At 35.4% G+C, this 18817-nt stretch overlaps 1 protein-coding gene across 9 annotated transcripts in view; it reads right to left on the minus strand.

Moving 5' to 3' along the window:
* Nucleotides 1-18817, minus strand: part of TRDMT1 (tRNA aspartic acid methyltransferase 1) — a 71852-nt gene that overhangs the window by 25591 nt on the left and 27444 nt on the right. For 5 of the 9 annotated variants that reach the window (XR_004745496.3, XM_078329536.1, XM_002750066.6 and 2 more), the window contains exons 3-10: nt 12897-12973; nt 9312-9383; nt 8630-8695; nt 7500-7569; nt 6031-6114; nt 4333-4676; nt 1735-1792; nt 571-700 (exon numbers count right to left, since the gene is read on the minus strand). Coding sequence is in view for 8 of the 9 variants with exons in the window: in XM_078329536.1 (XP_078185662.1) it covers nt 571-700; nt 1735-1792; nt 4333-4676; nt 6031-6114; nt 7500-7569; nt 8630-8695; nt 9312-9383; nt 12897-12973 (901 nt within the window). In the remaining variant the exon portion in view is untranslated. Of the gene's footprint in view, nt 1-570; nt 701-1734; nt 1793-4332; nt 4677-6030; nt 6115-7499; nt 7570-8629; nt 8696-9311; nt 9384-12896; nt 12974-17535; nt 17736-18817 lie in introns of those variants that run through there. The other 4 variants (XM_078329537.1, XM_078329538.1, XM_017974084.5 and 1 more) reach the window with 3 other exon arrangements.

Genomic DNA, 18817 nt, shown 5'->3' on the forward strand with positions numbered 1-18817 from the left:
TTTCATTCCATTAGGAAAGCTCCTTCCTAGAGACAGTCTCTCCATCTTCTCTTTCTCCACCTACTACTTGTAGGGAAGGATAAGGGCACATGGCTGACACAGGTATCTCTGAGGAGAATAAATATCAATACACTCCCAACCCTTCCAAAATAATCCCTCAACTGCCTTTTAATTTAGATATATTTTTTAAAAGGCAATCAAAAGCGTACTTTCACAAGCTCTAGTGTGGGGTGACTAGGAAAGGACCTCTGGAAGAAAGTAAGCCAGAAAGGGAATGCTATGCACAGACATCTGTGGAAAGAGGTGAGGAGTTGCGAATGTGAACCTTCTAGCCAGGCCAACTTCTGTGGCCCACTAGTAAAGTTAGTGAGAGGGAGAATGAGTCAGGAGAGAACAAAATGAGGCAGTTATAAGGGGAAAGAGGCAGGAAGATGCCAAAAATGGCATGATCAGGAAAGGAACAAGGTTTATTGCACCCATTTCTTTAGGCAACTCCTAGACACACAAGTCCCTAAAGATTTTTAGGAGCTTTAATACATGAAAGTTGAAGTCTACATGTATCCCACATACCGAACTCTGGAGGAAATCCAAGGAGATTTGCTACTTCTTTAGGAGTAAAATATCGTAGTTTAAGCATTAACAGCTTTGTTATCTTTTCTTCTTGTGACAAATTGGTAAGAGATTTGTAGATATTCTCAATCTGTAAGAAAGCACCCAAGATAACTAAAAAAGTATCATGTAACTAGATGTAAGATCTCCTGTTGTGAGACAGCTTAAACTCGATGGACATACAGTCTGCTGTAACACACAGTGGCAAAGTGCACAGGGCAAAATGGCTCTGTGCAATAGACTGTATATTGGCTCCGCAATGGCAACGTAAACTTTAAAAAGAAAAAGGTTAACACGCAAAAGATCAGGCTACTTTTCAGGTACCTGTCATTTTTAAGCCCTTAAAATAAAACCGTAAGAGTATAAATAATAAATGACAATATTAAAGAAATATAGTGAAAAATACAAAAGAAGTTTGACAAAACAACCAAGTAGGTTTTATAATAAAAACAGAAGAATCATTAGAACTTTTATTTTTCATACTCAATTTCATCAAGATACTTCCTTAAAATGATTAACTATATTAAGCAAATATAATTTCTCAAATCCAGACACTCATTTGCCTATAACAGAATTTTTACCATGGGTAAATTTTATCACTAGTTAAAAGTTTGAATCAGTATAAAAGAAGATAATATAATCTCACTTTAAAATTATTTTAAAAAATATAAAACTTGCTACGTTAGGCCTGTATTCAACCATGACACCATGAAGAGTTAACAACAGAAGTATTCATAAAGCACATTGCTAAGATTTTCTTTTCCTTAAAAGGAAGTTTTATAGTGTGTGCTTCAAAGGGGTCTCCAATATTAAGATGTTTGTATAACATTTTAGAGAACATTAACTATTGTAGGCTGAATTTCAACTTACTATTTATGGAATAATAGAAACACAGAAGATAAAAATAAGAAAAAGAAAAACAAAACATTCCTTGTGCATATACTCATGTACAGCAATAAGAAAAAGATTTATTCAATAGTAATCAAGTATTATATATTTGAATGAATAAAAAAAATATTCATGGCCAGTTGAATGCATACAATTATTTTAATGTTCTCAAAGTAAGTATTAAACAATCTTAGTTAAAAGTTTTAAAGTGTTTAAGTTTTAAAATATGCATAGTACCTGCACATCCTCTGCAGTCTGTAACACAGACCCTGTCCCTTCTATGTAGCTTCCATATCTGAAAAATCAACACAACCATTATGTGGCACCTGATGTATGGGTTAATGCTAAATTTCTTAAATATTTATTGAATGAATTAATCATTCTACATAACTGCATCCTTCTGAAATATCTTGAATAATATCACATAAATATTCTTTGTAGGCAAAATATTACTAGGTAAAAGACATAAGACAGTACCATTTAAATGTCTCAGAAATGGGCCAGGCACAGTGGCTCATGCATGTAATCCCAGCACTTTGGAAGGCTGAGGCAGGTGGATCATCTGAGGTCAGGAGTTCAAGACCAACCTGGCCAACATGGTATTGGCCAACCATGGTATGGTTTTTATGATCACTTTCATACAACAATCAGACCATTACATAAAAAATTGCATAGAAAGTATAAAATACTTCAGAAATGCAAGGCATTAGCATTATTTCTTTCTCTAAGGTTATTGCCAAGCTGGCTATTCAACAGAATCGCATTATTTCTTTTTCACAATGAGAAAAGTTTAAAGTGGGAATTAGAGGAAAAAAGTAACACCAGAAAAGAAATAATTTTTTCAGACTTTTTTTCTCATATATTACACATATAAATATGTGTAAATATACACATAGTATCTATACCAAAATAAATTTTGCAATCAGCCTTCTTTATAATTATAATTATATTTATATAATTATATAATTATATAAATATAATTATATTTATCTTTATAATTATAAAAGAATTTCAACGTTGTTTTTTATTACAAACTTGCTGTCTTATTTTATGAGAGTCCTAAACAGAACCTATTGAACTTGGTAATTGACAATATCCCAGTGAAGTCTTTCAAGGTAATGGAAAGCAATAAACCCTTTCCCGTGAAGTACAAAGGCAGAGTATAATAAAGTAAGAATGAGTCTGGTACGGTTATATTGGGGTACAGTATATCATGCGAGATATTAATAGCTAGATAGAAGGTAAGAACAGAAAGCCTGAATTGTCAAATCATACAACTACCTAACAAATGAGGTTGAGTAACATTCAGAAAGCAGAGATAGGCCAGGGGCGGTGCCTGACACCTGTAATTCCAAGACTTTAGGAGTCCGAGGCTGCAGATTCTTGAGGTCAGAAGTTCAAGACCAGCCTGGCCAAAATGGAGAAACCCCATCTCTACTAAAAATACAAAATTAGCCAGGTGTGGTGGCACATGCCTGTAATCCCAGCTACTTGGGAGGGTGAAGCAGGAGAATCGCTTAAACACAGGAGACTGAGGAAGTGGTGAGCTGAGATCGCACCACTGCACTCCAGCCTGCGCAAGAGTGAAACTCCATCTCAAAAAAAGAAAGAAAGAAAAGATACAGATCTTTGGCAAAAAATTTTCTTTCTTTTTTTTTTTTTTGGTTAAGAAAGAGTCTCACTTTGTCACCCAGGCTGGAGTACAGTGGTGTGATCTTGGCTTACTGCACCCTCTGCCTCCTGGATTCAGGCAATTCTCCTGCCTCAGCCTCTTGAATAGCTGGGATTACAGGTGCCCACCACCACACCTGGCTAATTGTTGTAGTTTTAGTAGAGACAGGTTTCACCATGCTGGCCAGGCTTGTCTCAAACTCCGGACCTCAGGTGATTGACCTGCCTTGGCCTCCCAAAGTGTTGAGATTACAGGCATGAGCCACCATGCCAGGGTAAAATTTTTCTTCAAAAGGTATAATTTTCCCCTTTCTAGGTTTAAAAAAAGTAGTGAGAAATGTATTATACATTTAAGAAATAACCCAAAGGAAGCCCTCTAAATTTTCATTAATAGGTGACCAGTAAAGTAAATTATAATATACCTGTACCATGAAAACAGAAAGTCCTTTAAGTACTGATATGTGATAATATTCCATTTATATTGCACAGTGAAAAGAGGGGTTTATATATAGTATGATGCCATATACTTGCAAAGGGGGATAAAATATACATGGATATTTCAATCCAGTTTCAAACATAATACCTCTGGAAACCTATACAGTAAACTGATATTACTGGTTGCATGTGAGGAGAAACTGAACAGCCAAGAGATAAAGTGGAAGAGTCTTACAATCTTAGTATCTTTTGTACTTATGTAAAAACCTGAATAAAATTTAAACTTAAAAGTTACCCTAATATTCTCCAGATGACTCAATATTACTTCTTTAGATTAAAATTTAATTTCTTATTACACATTGATCATAAGAGTGAACACAATTCTTTGAGGTATGATGTGCCATAAATAGAAAAGTGCTAAAAGATTAGCAATTAATCGTCAACAGAAACCATGTTTCCACTATGGGTATTCAAGCTCCTATGAAGGTCACCAAACAAATGACATTGTATTTTATGAGCAATTTTGTGGGTGGTGCACATAATGTTCTGCCAAATGGAATTTTTACTTGTGTTCTGTTGGAACACGAAGCAGGCAGTTAAGGGAAAAAACATCACTCTATCAAGAACATTTTATAAAATGCTCCTTGTTTTTAGAAAACTTAAAGAAGCAATAGCATTTAAAAACCCTGGTTATTTTAGATACAAGATGAACAGATCTTTAAAACCTACCCTTTGGTAAAGCACATGGACCTTCTACAAGTGGGCTGAACAATGTCTAATAGTAGAGCATATCGCAGCAATGACTTTGGTGGTAAAAGATACTGGTTCATGTCAACGTCATCTTCAAGAAAATCTTTTAGCATCTGCACAGAGAGATCACTATCTTGTTGATTTTTCCTGTGAATTTCTTCTGCAGTTTCAAGCTTAAAAAGAATGGCATCTTTTCCAGAACAGTGTATGCTGCTGTCAAAGCTAATATTTGGGTCAGTGTTCTTTCCTTGAATTTTATTTTCGACATCCATTGCATACTTTTGTGGATGTGCAGATTCAATTTTGGGGAACTCCATCAGTACCTGGCATTACATAAAAATATGCACATTGTCAAAAACTTCACTAAAAATAAAAGAAATTAATAATGTCCAGTCATCATTATGAAAAAAGCTCATTAGTCTTTATGGGGTTGCCATTAAAAGATAGAAATTGTGGTTTACTTGTATTTGAACAAATTATTACAAGTTATTAATCATACAGCTACATTGTCATCAAGCTACAGATGATTTATTTCATGAACTACTATTTATTTATTAATGAAAATGTTCAATAAAGTAATAGAAAGCATATTGAATATAGATACAACATATTTTTATCATATTTGGAAAAGACGTTTTGAAAGCAACACTAACATTTCCAGAAAACATGTTTTGGATCAAGTTTTGCCATACTCCTTCATTAAAAAGGAAAAACTGAAACATACCTATGATCTAAAGGAAAACTAGCAATTAAAAAAAGAAAAGCGCTTTTCACTGTGAAAGGTTACTTCTACTCATGAGTCCCATGGGGAAACTTGTTTCTGCAGAACATATAACCGCGCATAAAGCCCTATTTTGTAAAAGAAAAACCATTCCACGCATTTTTAATGATGAAGTCCTTGAAGTCAATGTATAAAATTAATACTAACTTAACACAATGTATAAGGTATATTAACTTTACACTGGAATTCCCTACTATGGAAAGGGAACAATATTACTATTATATTATAAGGGGACTGAGGTGGCACTACGGATCCCCTATTAGTGGACGTCACTTTTGTGTCCTTACCTACATCAGTTAAGAAGAATTTCACTGAAATGCTGAAACTCAGTTATTCATCCCCATTTTCTGACCTAAGCATGTGAAACTGCTCACACAGAGATTCTATATGTAGCAAATTGACTATTTTATTCTAGCTTTTGCTAATCATTACTATATTTTAATCAAGTAAACTAAATGGCACTGGCTTTAAAGAAAATGCAACCAATGTGTTAAAATACTCATAAGCCACTTTTAAGATAAAATATTAAATTTTATCAAAAGTAACCAATGGCTTCTACGGGAAGGATAAAATGATAAATGCAAAACAGTCAACAGTCAGATGGGAAATTATGGGGGAAAGAGGAAGATAACAATACTAATGGTAAGTTTTTTAACTCATTTGTTTTCTAATGAGGAAAAGAAAAATTGGGTTTTTTCATTTTGTTTTGTTTAAACCAATAAAAGTGGCAAGAGTGAAACAGCCTTGGAGATGGACCTAGGGCATGGAATATACTTCCGATTCTATAGTACACACAGACACCTACATAAAGTAGTTCTTGAAAATAAATTAGCAGACTAATGTATATTTACAATAAATAAACCATAATACTCATAATAAAATTCCAATAATAATACCTGACCAGGGGCTTGAAAAGGTAATGGCTCTGACTGAAGCTTTGCAATAAGAAAATATCGTAGCCTTGAATTTGGAATGCCAAGCTGTAAGCAAAGCAAAGCAGTTAGTTACTCTAGAAAATTAAAGAGATCTGTACTAACTTTAGTACCAAGTCAAAAAAAAAAAAAAACTCATACAGGTCTCCCTTTAGCTTCTACCAGAGCAAAATCTGCTATGGATGTTTAGAAGACCCCACTGTAGCAAATTCTAAACCTGTTAAGCTGATACTTTGCACTTTTATTTGAATGACGTAAAGCCTGAAGCTGACAAATAAATCTACAAGTCACTTCTATTTTATATTTTCCAGATAAGAAGTAGTATAGATATTTTTACATTCATTATTGATAATAGAGTAATAATTTAAAAATTCAAATATAGCTATTATTGGCTATTTATTACCTGATTTTGTAAAAAAAAAAAAAAAAAAAAGGATGATTCACTATGTTTTACCAGCTAAAAGGCAATAGATACAAAATAAATTTAAAGAGGGCCAGGCGTGGTGGCTCACCCCTGTAATCCCAGCACTTTGGGAGGCCAAGGCAGGTGGATCATGAGGTCAAGAGATCAAGACCATCCTGGCCAACATGGTGAAACCCCGTCTCTACTAAAAAAATACAAAAATTAGCTGGGCATGGTGGTGTGCGCCTGTAGTCCCAGCTACCCGGTAGGCTGAAGCAGGAGAATTGCCTGAACCTGGGAGGCGGAGGTTGCAGTGAGCCGAGATCGTGCCACTGCACTCTAGCCTGGCGCCTGGCGACAGAGCAAGACTCGGTCTCAAAAAAAAAAAAAAAAAAAGAGATCAAATATGTTGCAATTTTCACAGCTTGTATCTTGAGTTTTTGTAATGGGTTTTCTATTAATTTCTGGACAAAGAAACAATATGATATGGCTAAAGATGATAAGAAACTAAAAAGAAAAATAAAAAAAGCTGACAGCAACAATTGTAAAATTCAAATCTGTCAAATATCTTATCATGATCAATTACTTAAATTTCTTATCTATGAAATGGAAGCAATGTTTGCAACTTAATGTTATATCCCCAAAGCAGTCATTACAAAGTTACTACGTGTTTATTTTGTTTTCTATTTTGTATTATTGTGAAACATTATGAATTATTAACATTATTAACACCTCGTTTGGAAATAACAAACGACATATTTTCAAAATATGCTATCCCTTTGCTCTCTAAAAGAAAAATATAGTCTGAGTTTCAAGTTATATAATTTTTTTTTCATAAAATATGTATAAATGAATTTATATGCATGCACTAAATTCTTTGGGAAGGAAGACCCATATCTAAACTATTTTCAGAATTTACCTATAATATTATCCAAAATAAAGCCACTCTGCTTATTGAATCAAATTTCCTTTGGGAAAAAAAAGCCTTTAGATTATAATCTACATAAGCATTTGTAACTGTGGTACCTACAGAGGTTGGAGATAATAGAAACTCTTGGTACTGAAAGCCACAATTTTCTATTGTTTGTAGCAAGAGATCTCTGAAAAGGAAAAAAAAAAAGCTTTCATTCTTTACTTGGAAAGACAGTTCTTATTTAAATAACGTACGCAAAAACCTCATTTTTTTTTTTTTTGAGACCCAGAGTCTTGCTCTGTCGCCCAATTCTGTGATTTCAGCTCACTGCAATCTCCACCTCCCAGGTTCAAGCAATTCTCTGCCTCAGCCTCACAAGTAGCTGGAATTACAGGTACCCACCACCACTCCTGGCTAATTTTTTGTATTTTTCATAGAGACAGGGTTCCACCATGTTGGCCAGACTGATCTTGACCTCCTGACCTTGTGATCCACCCACCTTGGCCTCTCAAAGTGCTGGAATTACAGGCTTAAGCCACTGCGCCTGGCCCACAAAACCTCATTTTAAGTGAAACCTGTAACTTCGCTTGTTTATAAAGGCAATGACCCTACGTTTTTACTAAGTTCAATATCTGAGAAATCACATTTAATCAAAAGATATAGATAACTCTTTATTACAAATAAATAAAGCTGACAGATAAACTATCCAAATTAATGAAAGTTAGAATTGCTAATCTAGTGATGATATATCTGCCATAGGAACTAGAACTTTATCTTCAAGGTAGCAAGTCAGATGGGAGCACTGTTACAGACAGCAGCTGATTCAAGGACTCAGGGAGATGCTTTCTCTCCAGCTGAGCTACCATCTGAAAGAACCCCCACACAGAGATTCTAGCTGCATCCAACTGCAGGGCAGAAAATGCTTGTCAACAGAACCAATCCTTACTGAAAACATTTCTACCTCCACAGAAATAAGCACCAACATAAATGACTAAAATTGAGAAATGCCATTTTTACTAAGCATTTACTCCAGACAAATTCAAAAATATCAAAATAGAAGAGAATTAGTTGAATAAAATTTTGAAATACATTACATTATTAGTCAAACTAAATACTGATGAATAAGACATATAACACGTAAAATGTCAGAATGTATGCACTGGTTGTTAAGATTTCCATTTCACAACAGTTCCTACTATAAGACATACAAAGTCTAAGATGTATGCAAGACAAATACATTTTTTTACCTTGTAGAAGACACTTCAAAACCTTTAACATTTTCCAAAAGAATATACTTTGGTAATCTTTGTAATCTAAAAAAAAAAAAAAAAAAATGGAATTCTAAATATCTCATTACTAAGAAGAAAAAGTAAATACTATTACTTGTAGGAAACATGATGTAAGTAATTCTCTGAACTCTTTTTGAAACGGAATTTTATAAGGCTGGAGACAATTTATATTTTAATCATTTTTCCCTTAAACATGGCACACTTGATAAAGTTAACATTTGAAATGTTAATTCCCATTGAAGCTTATCTCAAAACACGGATTCACACAGAGCCTCCGAGGTGCACAACTGAAAGGGCTGCTACTCACATAGAAGGGTGGCTTTAAGGGTTAGCACGTATTTCCAGGCCATGGAACAGCGTTTACTAACATCAGTGCCATCTGCATCAACACTATGAGCAGAGGCAGTAGAATCTAGCTATTAGGCTATGATTCCCTGTCACTCACTGTGGGGGCAAGCGTGGAATTGTGAAACATTTGCAGTTATTCTATTAGTCATGGTAGGAGAAGATAAATGACATGCACAGTATCTCAAGGGAACATGTATAAATGGCTCTCCTCTATAAAATGACAAACACCACATTCTTCCAGACCTGGAGTTTTAAATTAAAGGTAAGCTTATCCAGGAACCTAAGTTTTTACCTTGGGAGAATATCTAGAATATATAAGAAGCTATTTGTCCTTGAATCAGTCATATCTCCCTGCCGGCCAATCCTAAAGGAGTAAAAGAAACACAAAAAGTTTATTAAGAATCTGATATACCAAATGTGGGTGAAGGGGAGAAAGGAAGCAAAACACACTGCCATGTGTGTACCTACGCAACTGTCTTGCATGTTCTGCTCATGTACCTCAAAACCTAAAATGCAATAAAAAATTAAAAAAAAAAAAAAGAATCTGATATAAAGATGTGAAGTCATTTTTTAAAAGTCAAAACAGAATAAAAATAAGTTGGTCCTCACAGAAAAATACAATCATCTTTGTTGTTACAGAGAAAAAAATACGTTTATTCACTTAGAAAGAAAAAAGTGCTCAGGCATGGAGGCTCACACCTATAATCCCGGCACTTTGGCAGGTGAGGCAGATGGATCACTTGAGGCCAGGAGTTTGGGACCAGTCTGGCTGACATGGTGAAACCCTGTCTCTACTAAAAATACAAAAATTAGGCCAGGCGTGGTGGCTCACACCTGTAATCCCAGCACTTCGGAAGGCTGAGGTAGGCAGATCACTTGAGCCCAGGAGTTCCAGACCAGCCTGGCCAACATGGCAAAACTCCATCTCTACTAAAAATACAAAAATTAGCCAGGCATGGTGGGGCACACCTGTAATCCCAGCTAAAGAGGCTGAGGCACCAGAATCACTTAAACCTGGAAGACAGGTTGAAAAGAAAAAACCCTTGCATATCTAATAAGTACACTTTAAATTTATCTTTACAAACAACATGACAAATGACTTAACATTAATCAAAAAAAGAACAAGAAGTCAGTGTGGAATAAACCCAACTACCCTCTTAAAATCATTTTGTTTAGGAAAACACACACATATACATACACATGTGCTGGCTGACTACACTTCTTGCTCTCCCCTTGGTGATATAACAAGAATTCATATGAATGAGCTGCTGAATGGAGTAGCAACCTGGAGCTGTTGGCACTGGTGGCCAATTTGAGCAAATCAAAATAGTGAGTAAAACTAACACAATTTTGTCCAACATAAACAGAAGAGACTTAAGCTGAAGGCTAGATTCTAAAAGCAGGAGGTGCAACTTGGTTAGACAACTAGGGTCAAAACAAGTCATGTAAACAGGCAGTATTTAGGCTAGCAAAATAGAACCTACAAGTGAGATCCACAGCATGACCAGATAAAGCAATAATAAAGACTCGAATTGAGCCTGAGCAGCAGGAACAGAGGACCAGGGTTCAAAAGCATGCTATTTATCTTCAGAGTCTTAAATAAGTTACTTGGCATCTCTGATCAATTTCCTCATATCTGATGGCAGGAGCAAAACCATCAGTGGACCAGAGGCTCAGCTATGGGATTAGACTGGATGTGAACAGACTTCTCAGCAATCTCCAGTTCTTCTTATTCTGTCCCTTTCCTGTCAGACTTTCACGTGAAGACTACAGAACTAGTTACTCCTGCCATCAGCAGCTGGAGCTATGCTAAAACAAGGTAAAGCGGGGAGTAGGAAAGCTACTGGAACCCACTGTAGTATGACCTGAGGCTTCACAGCACTGGGGCTGCATTCTGCTGTGTTTATCCTGTTCACTGGGCTCCACAGGCCACACCTTTGCACATGCCAGAGCCACCCTGAGATGGAATGGCCTCTGCCTGCTCTCATAAAATCCTAATCTACTTTCAGACACAATTCAGACGTCACCTCTGAAAGAACTCCCTTCTCTTGCTATGCAGCAAGCCCTTTTGCCCTCTGTACTCTTGTGGCATTTTCAGCATTCTTTTATTACATAGCTTAAATCACATTGTAAGAAAATTATTTGTCAGCCATTCCCATTAGACTATAAACTCCCAAAGGACAGGATCTACAATATCAAAAATAATGCCTGGCTTGTAGGTTAACAATGAATCCTTGGAGAATTCATTTCCTAGATAATTGTTTACATAAATCCAAACCTAGAAAAAAATTTTGCATTAGAATATTCATTCATTGAATTAGACTGCTTACTACATATAATATTCTACTTAAAATCATGGAATATATAAAATGCTTGACAAATCTTGGCTCGAACATTCTTTAATTATATATCCTTGAGAAAGTTAACCTTTCTATGCCTCAGTTTCTCATCTGTAAAATAATTATAACAGCAATGCCTACTCTATAAGCTTGTTAAATTAAATGATATACTCCATGTAAGATACTTAGAGGAGTACTACTACTATTAGCATTTAAAACAATTCAAAATACTATTATTAAAAATATTTAAATGAAGATGAATTAGTCAAGATTTGGTTGAAGATATAATTTCCCAAAACATATAGCCAAATACACACACACACACACACACACACACATACACACACACACATATATAATTTTTTTAAATGAAGAGATTATAATGTGGTTATAAAAAGTCAGAACTACTCAATGTACATATGAATTTTAAGAAATGTAAAGTTCACAAATGCATGCTTAACTAGCTTTTAAATTGTATAATTAAATAATTTAGGACTTGAGCATGTATTGTGGAAATTCACTTTGCTCAATCAGTATTAGAAAGATATTCCTGAATGCTCATTAGTTTAAATGAATTAAGGTAATTTGGGCTAGAAATAAACATTGTGTCTTAGATAAGCATAAAAGAGGTATCCTACAGTCTTGCATATCCACTTTTGACCAAATTAATTTGCTCATCTGGTAGAAATCACTATTTCCTTTATGATTAATGCTTAATTATAAATATGAATGGGGGCTGGAAATGGTGGTGATACTTGTAATCCCAGCACATTGAAGGTCAAGGTGGGAGGATAGCTTGAGCCTAGGACTTTGAGGCCAGCCATGGCAATATAGTGAAACCCCCATCTCTACAAAAAATTTTAAAATTAGCTGGGTGTGACAGTGTGCACCTTTAGTCCCAGCTACTCAGGAAGCTGATGCAGGAGGATTGCTTGAACCTGGGAGATTGAGGCTGGAGGGAGTTGTGAACATGCCACTGCACTACAGCCTGGGTGACAGCAAAACCCTGTCCCAATAATAATAACAATAATTTTAAAACAAAAATAAATAAATATAAGTAGATAAAAGGATTTATTTAAAAAATTTCCAAACTATGAAAATGCAGCTGATAAAGTTCAAAGTGTCCATGCTTGAAACTATGATTTGATTTAATGAGTCCTTCAAAAGCACTCTTTCTCAACACTTGATATGGTTTGGCTGTTTCCCCATTCAAATCTGATTTTGAATTCCCACGGACCTGGTAGGAGGTAACTGTATCATGGGGACAGGTCTCTGCTGTGCTGTTCTTGTGATAGTGAATAAGTCTCATGAGATCTGATGTTCTATGAAGGGCAGTTTCCTCGTACAACCTCTCTCTCTTTAACTGCTGCCCTTGACTTGTTCCTCCTTGCCTTTCCCCATGATTGTAAGGCTTCCCTAGCCACTGGAACTGTAAGTCTAGTAAACCTCTTTCTTTTGTAAATTGCCCAGTCTTGGGTATGTCTTTATCAGCAGCATGAAAATGGATAATACAACACTGAAATATTTATGATACATACCTTGTGAATGGCTGACACGGAGGGCTCATTAAAATCATATCAAAAGATAATCTGTCAAACTCTTGGAGTGTAATGCCCTGAGGAATGAACATTTGAGGGGAAAAAGGACATAAAAATATGGATAGAATGGGGAAGAAGGAAACACTAAGAATAACTAAATATATCAGATATTGAAACAGTTTATAATACAATGCTTGTCAAATCAACTTTGATTAACTAACTTCTCAAAGCTGTGAAGTTAGTTAACTAACTAACTTCAATCCTGTGAAGGAAGGGGGCAATAAACTGAAGCTGTAAGAAATTAAGGGAATTCCCCCAATGTCCCAGAACCAGCCCAAGCAGAGCTGGAATGGTAGTTTCCTGGATCCTAAGCACATCTGGCCTGTATCATGCCTCAAGTGTAATACTGCTGTTTTCTAGAGCAAAACATGAAAACCTTATTTTATAATTGACAATTTTCATGGGATAGGGTCTAGGAAATTTTTAAATACCTGTCAATAACGTTCTTTATTTAGCAAGTGTGATATGCAGACCAGTCACCATCCCTATCATATATGTCTGTTAATATATTGACAAATGAAAAATGGCCTCATTCTCAGATAGCCACAATTATTTTGTTTTGCAGTTGTGTGCGATGAACTTCAAAAGATTGTTGACAAGATGATTCAAAAGAATCCCTAACGGGCTAAGTAGTTGAAAACAGTGCTATGTTGCTCCCTTTCTGTATCTTGGAAGACAAACACAGGCACACACAGGTCAGGGGTTTGCCAACTCACATTAAGCTCTCTTAGTGCACATCTTTAGATAGAAACTTAAAGAAGTCAGCCCAGAATCAAAACCTTTCTAATTATAGCTCACTTCTAAGAAGTTCAAGCACATGAACAAAGCAGGAAAAGCTTTACTCTGAATTCTGTAGAGAGGGGGTTAATGTGAGAACATATCAGTTGTCTCCACTGTATTAAAAGTTTGAATGTGCATGTCTATCAGTTTTTGATCATAGAATTTTAAATAAAGATGTATCTGTTAAAATGAAATCAAAATTAGATACTGAAAATTTACTATAGCACTTCTAGACTCCCCAGTGCTAAGGAAAGCAATCTGAAAATCCTACACTTAGCAGTCTGCCAGAACATGCGCGGTAGGGTATTAGACAGCACATCACATTCAAGTTCAACAGCCTGTACATACAGGGCCATTATGATAAGCTACTGGACGGGGAATAGTAACAGCTAAATTCCTAAAACTAAAGTAAAAATAAAACAACAATCTCTCATAGCAATTAATCCAGGGGCATCCTATGTCTAGAATCAAAAGGAAGTAAACAAGAGTCAATGTCTTTAACATAGCTAGCCATTAAAAAAAATTACAGCGTTAACAGATTCTTGAAATTAGTGATTTTTTTAATCGTCAAATGATAAGGCAGTTAGGCAAAAATTCATCACTAAATTGAACCAAGCACCACTTCTTTACCCTGGCATTCTAGGGCAAGGAAAAATGTATCTGAATTAAAGAAAGTAGTCATGGAAATGCACAGGTTATCTTTAATGACTAAATATTTTAAAGCCAATGGAAATTCACGTTTTACATTATATGGCTATTCAAGTTAAGGAAAATACTTCTGCTTTCAGACAATATTAGATCAAGTCTGCGCTAACACTGTTCATCCCATGTTGATTGACAGGTATATTTGTCCCTCTGCCTGCCTTATTTCTTCTTTTCTCAGAAAGTATTCTTGCTATTCTTAAACTTAATTTTCATTTGAACTTTAGGAAGAACTTGGCAGATTAGACAAAAACAACTTTATTGAAGTTATAGTGAAAGAGAACTAATATTTTTACAATATTCAGCCATCTTATCCAAGACCACATTGTAATTGGTCTTGTACGCTTTCATCATTTTTTAAGTCTCTTTTAACTCCCATGTGAGTTATACAGATTTCTTTTTAAGTGCATTTCTAGGTATTTATAACTTTCATCTTCTTACCAAAAATAGAAACTTTCTCCTATTATGTTTTCTAATAGGTTTTAGTTTGTATATAGCATGCTATTTGTTAGCATATTTTTGTAGCCAGCCTCCTTATTAAAGCACTAATTGTTCCTCATCTACTATTTTTGCTTAACACGTTTGTGTTTTCCAGGCATATTCAATCACTTTTTAAAATCTTTATTTCTATTTATATGATATTTCTCTGTGTAAGTACCTTAGCTAACAGATCCACAAGAATATTAAGTAACAGTGCTAATGGGGGACATCCTTGTCTTTTTATTATTTTAATGAGAATACTTTTAAAGTTTTACCACTTGGCATGTTACCTGGTTTAGACATATCTATACCTATGCGTGTGTGTGCACTTAAACACAGATAAAAACATACACACACACAGTCTCCCATATAACCCCATATCAATATACCTCTAAAAGTCAGTAACATATACAAAGCTAGTAAGTGACATATATATATCGAGGTAATATTCATTTTTTTCTAATTTTGCTGAGATTAAAAATAATCAGAAAAAGACACTGAACTCTGCCAAATGTTTTCTGGCATAGAGCTCTTTGCTCTTCTGATTATTAACATGTTGAATAATATTAACAGAATTCCTAATACTAAACTACTTTTACATTCCTGAAACAAAATCCATTTTTATCACACTGTATTATTCTTCTAATGTGCTTCAGATCTAGTGTTCATATTTTACTTAGAATTACTGAGTTTATAGTCATAAGACAATGGTTTTCTTACTTTGCAGCATATATTAGGTATTTAACAAAAACTGAGTGGGTATTTCCTATCGTTTATTGCCCTGTGAACTCTGATGTTATTTTATGCACATGTACTCAAGACAATCAGGGCCTTGCTTGAGAATTGTGCCAATTATCATAAAACAATTTTCTATGACTTAAACATTTTTTGCCTTGAAATCCATCTTATCTAATATCAATTTTCATATCCCTGTTATTCTTTATTAGCATTTTCCTGGTATTTCTTTGTCCATTTTGGGAGCACAATATGTTGTTCATTAAACTGTTCATAAATGAATTCAGAAATATTTCCAAGTATCTATTATATGCCAGGCATTGTGCTAGGTCTGGAAATATAAGAAGGAACAAACCAGATGAGGTTTCTGCTCACATGTGTGATATAGCTGGCCTAGAGTTAGAACCTGTACAATGCCATTTTATAAAGAACAAAGCTGTTTCCATTCTCCTCACAAGGACTGCTAACCTCGGCTTTTGTAAATTGCTAGATCATCTGCAGGATGCAAAGAGAGGTAAAGCTGCATACCTTCTCTTATCTGCCAGAATTGCTGGCCTTTATTTCCCAGAGTAAGCACCCCCAGATAATTCCATCCTGGCGTCAAGCAACTGAAAATCTATGGATCCCACCCCTACCCAGACGATGTATAAACGAATGCTAATCTTAGCATCTGTGAACTCCTTAAATGACAATCAGAATAGTCCCCTGGCCTCGAAATGTCCGGAACCCCCTCACCCTCATCTCCACCCAGAAGGTGATTTGAATCCACTGGCCCTCGGAATGTCTGAAGTCCCTCACCCCATCCTCTCCCCTCACCCCCAGGGTGATTTTACGGGTATAAAAGGTCTTGTCACCCTCTTTTACGGGGCCACGGGTTGGAGAGACGTGAGTCCTCCGTGGTCGCCAGCAATAAACCCTGTAATTTGGCATACTTTTGTTCTGGTGTTGACTTTCTGTGCTGAGTTCGATATAACTCATGAAGTATATATATATAGTTATATACTAGTGACTAGAAATTTCCCATTGCTACCTAGACAACTTACTGATTTTAATTTTATTACTAGTTATCTTGATAAACTGTGGAGTCCTGCTTTTGATTAGAAACCTGTGTGATTTTTCACACCTGACCACAGGCAGTTACAAAGGCTTTCCATAGGAGGCCTCAATGGGGCTCCCCTCCCCAAATAGACTCGGTATACAGCTGGTACACCACAGTCTGAGGGGAGCTGCAGTAAAGGTCTCAGCACATCTGCATTCCTATTCCCAGAGCCTTCATTCCGAGGTCTCCTTATCTGATGAGGGAACTTCTCTGCCAAGGCCTCCTTGTGGGAAGGTGTAGGAAACCCTGAAGACACTGACAATGCTTGAAGAGTATGCCACTCTGACTCAGTCCCCAGCACTTTTCCACTCCTAGCCCTCCCTGCTTGCCCTCCCCTTAAGGCCAGGGATTCCCTCAACAGTGAGAGGGCCCTCACATCTACACTGATCCATGGGTAAATGGAACCAGGAGAGTGGCATGGTCTCTGCTCTTAGATTCTTGCCAGTAACACCACAGTAAGTGAGTAAAGGCTAATTCTTTTGTTTTTGGCTTGTTGCCTTAACAAGCCTTTGTTAACGTTGACTCTCTGAGGGCTGAGCTCTCTCTTTCCCACCTCTGCTGATCCCCTGACAATAACACTGATTAATGTCCTTAAAAAATTGATAGTTTCATTTATCTCCAAACACGTATTTTGTGTGTGTCTCACTTCCTCTTCCCACTCCAATTACATTATTATTTCTACACTGCAAAGCTTTACAACATTTTCACCTATTTTCTAACCACAGTTTTTCTCCTAACACGGCAGCTTCGTTCCTGGGTTTTCTACTTTGATTCATCTCTTACTTAGCTAGATTAAGTGATGGAGTCATCCCTTCCAGAAAGACTCATGGATGTTACATTGTCTTTCATTTCAGGAAAAATTGTATCTATTTTTGTTAACTGTTTTTGTTCCACTGGAATCATTCTCTTCTTCAGAAGCATTAATGATATTTATCATGGATCACTCTGTCTTCAGCAACTCTTATTTACTCTACAATATGTAACTGGAGAAAGAGAGAAAGAGATTATATTTAAAGCAATGATGGTCAAAACCCCCAAATATGATGAAAATTATAAATAAGAAAAGCACCACAAGGTCCAAGCAGTACAAATAAAGAAAAGCATAAAAAGCACATAGAAATAAAACTTTTGAAAACATGTGATAAAGATAAAATCTTAAATGTAGATAGCAAAAGACACAATATATTAAGAGGAATGAAAATAGAAATTATCACAGACTTTAAAGTCAGAAATTAAGCAATCTAGATAATACTGGAAAATATTGAAAGAAAACAAACAGCTTTTTAAAAATATCTTTGAAAATGAATGTAATCAAAGATTCAGCAGGCCAGGCACAGTGGCTCATACCTGTAATCCCAGCACTTTGAGAAGCTGAGGTGGGAGACTCAGTTAAGCCCAAGAGTTTGAGACCAGCTTGGGCAACATAGTGAGACCCTGTCTCTCAAAAAAGAAAAAAATCAGTAAAAATTATATTTCACAATGATGACAACATAAAATACTTTTTAAATCAAAAGCACCAAGGTAATTTTCCCTTTCCACATATACATGACAAGAGACACTAAAGAAGGTTTTTCAAGAAGAAAAATTATATGACATGCAAACTTTGATCTAAAAAACAAGAATAGAAAGTGCTAAAAACTATAGATATATAGATAAATGTAAAAGACTTTTTGTGCTTTTAAAAATTTCTTTAATAGATATTTGACTAGTTAATCTAAAAATAGTAACAATGTATGTTGGTGTCTATAACATTTGTAGCAGTAAAATGCAAGACAAAATAACAAAATAGACCAGTAGGGGAAATTGGAGGTGTACTGTTAAAACTTAAACATAAAGTGGTATGATGTTATTTGAAGGTGCATACCACAAGGAATAGATGCATACTGTAAACCCTATAGAATCTAATAAGAAAATAAAACAAAGATAGATATAGATATGTGGATATTTAAAAAGACATTTCAGTTTACATTGAGTAAGTATTATGACTAATTATCTTAAAGAAGACATTTAGTGAACCATACATACATGATTTTTTAAGATAAAGGCATCAAAGAAATTGATTAGG

Source organism: Callithrix jacchus, chromosome 7 (genome assembly GCF_049354715.1).
Source record: "Callithrix jacchus isolate 240 chromosome 7, calJac240_pri, whole genome shotgun sequence".
Classification (NCBI taxonomy): domain Eukaryota; kingdom Metazoa; phylum Chordata; class Mammalia; order Primates; family Cebidae; genus Callithrix; species Callithrix jacchus.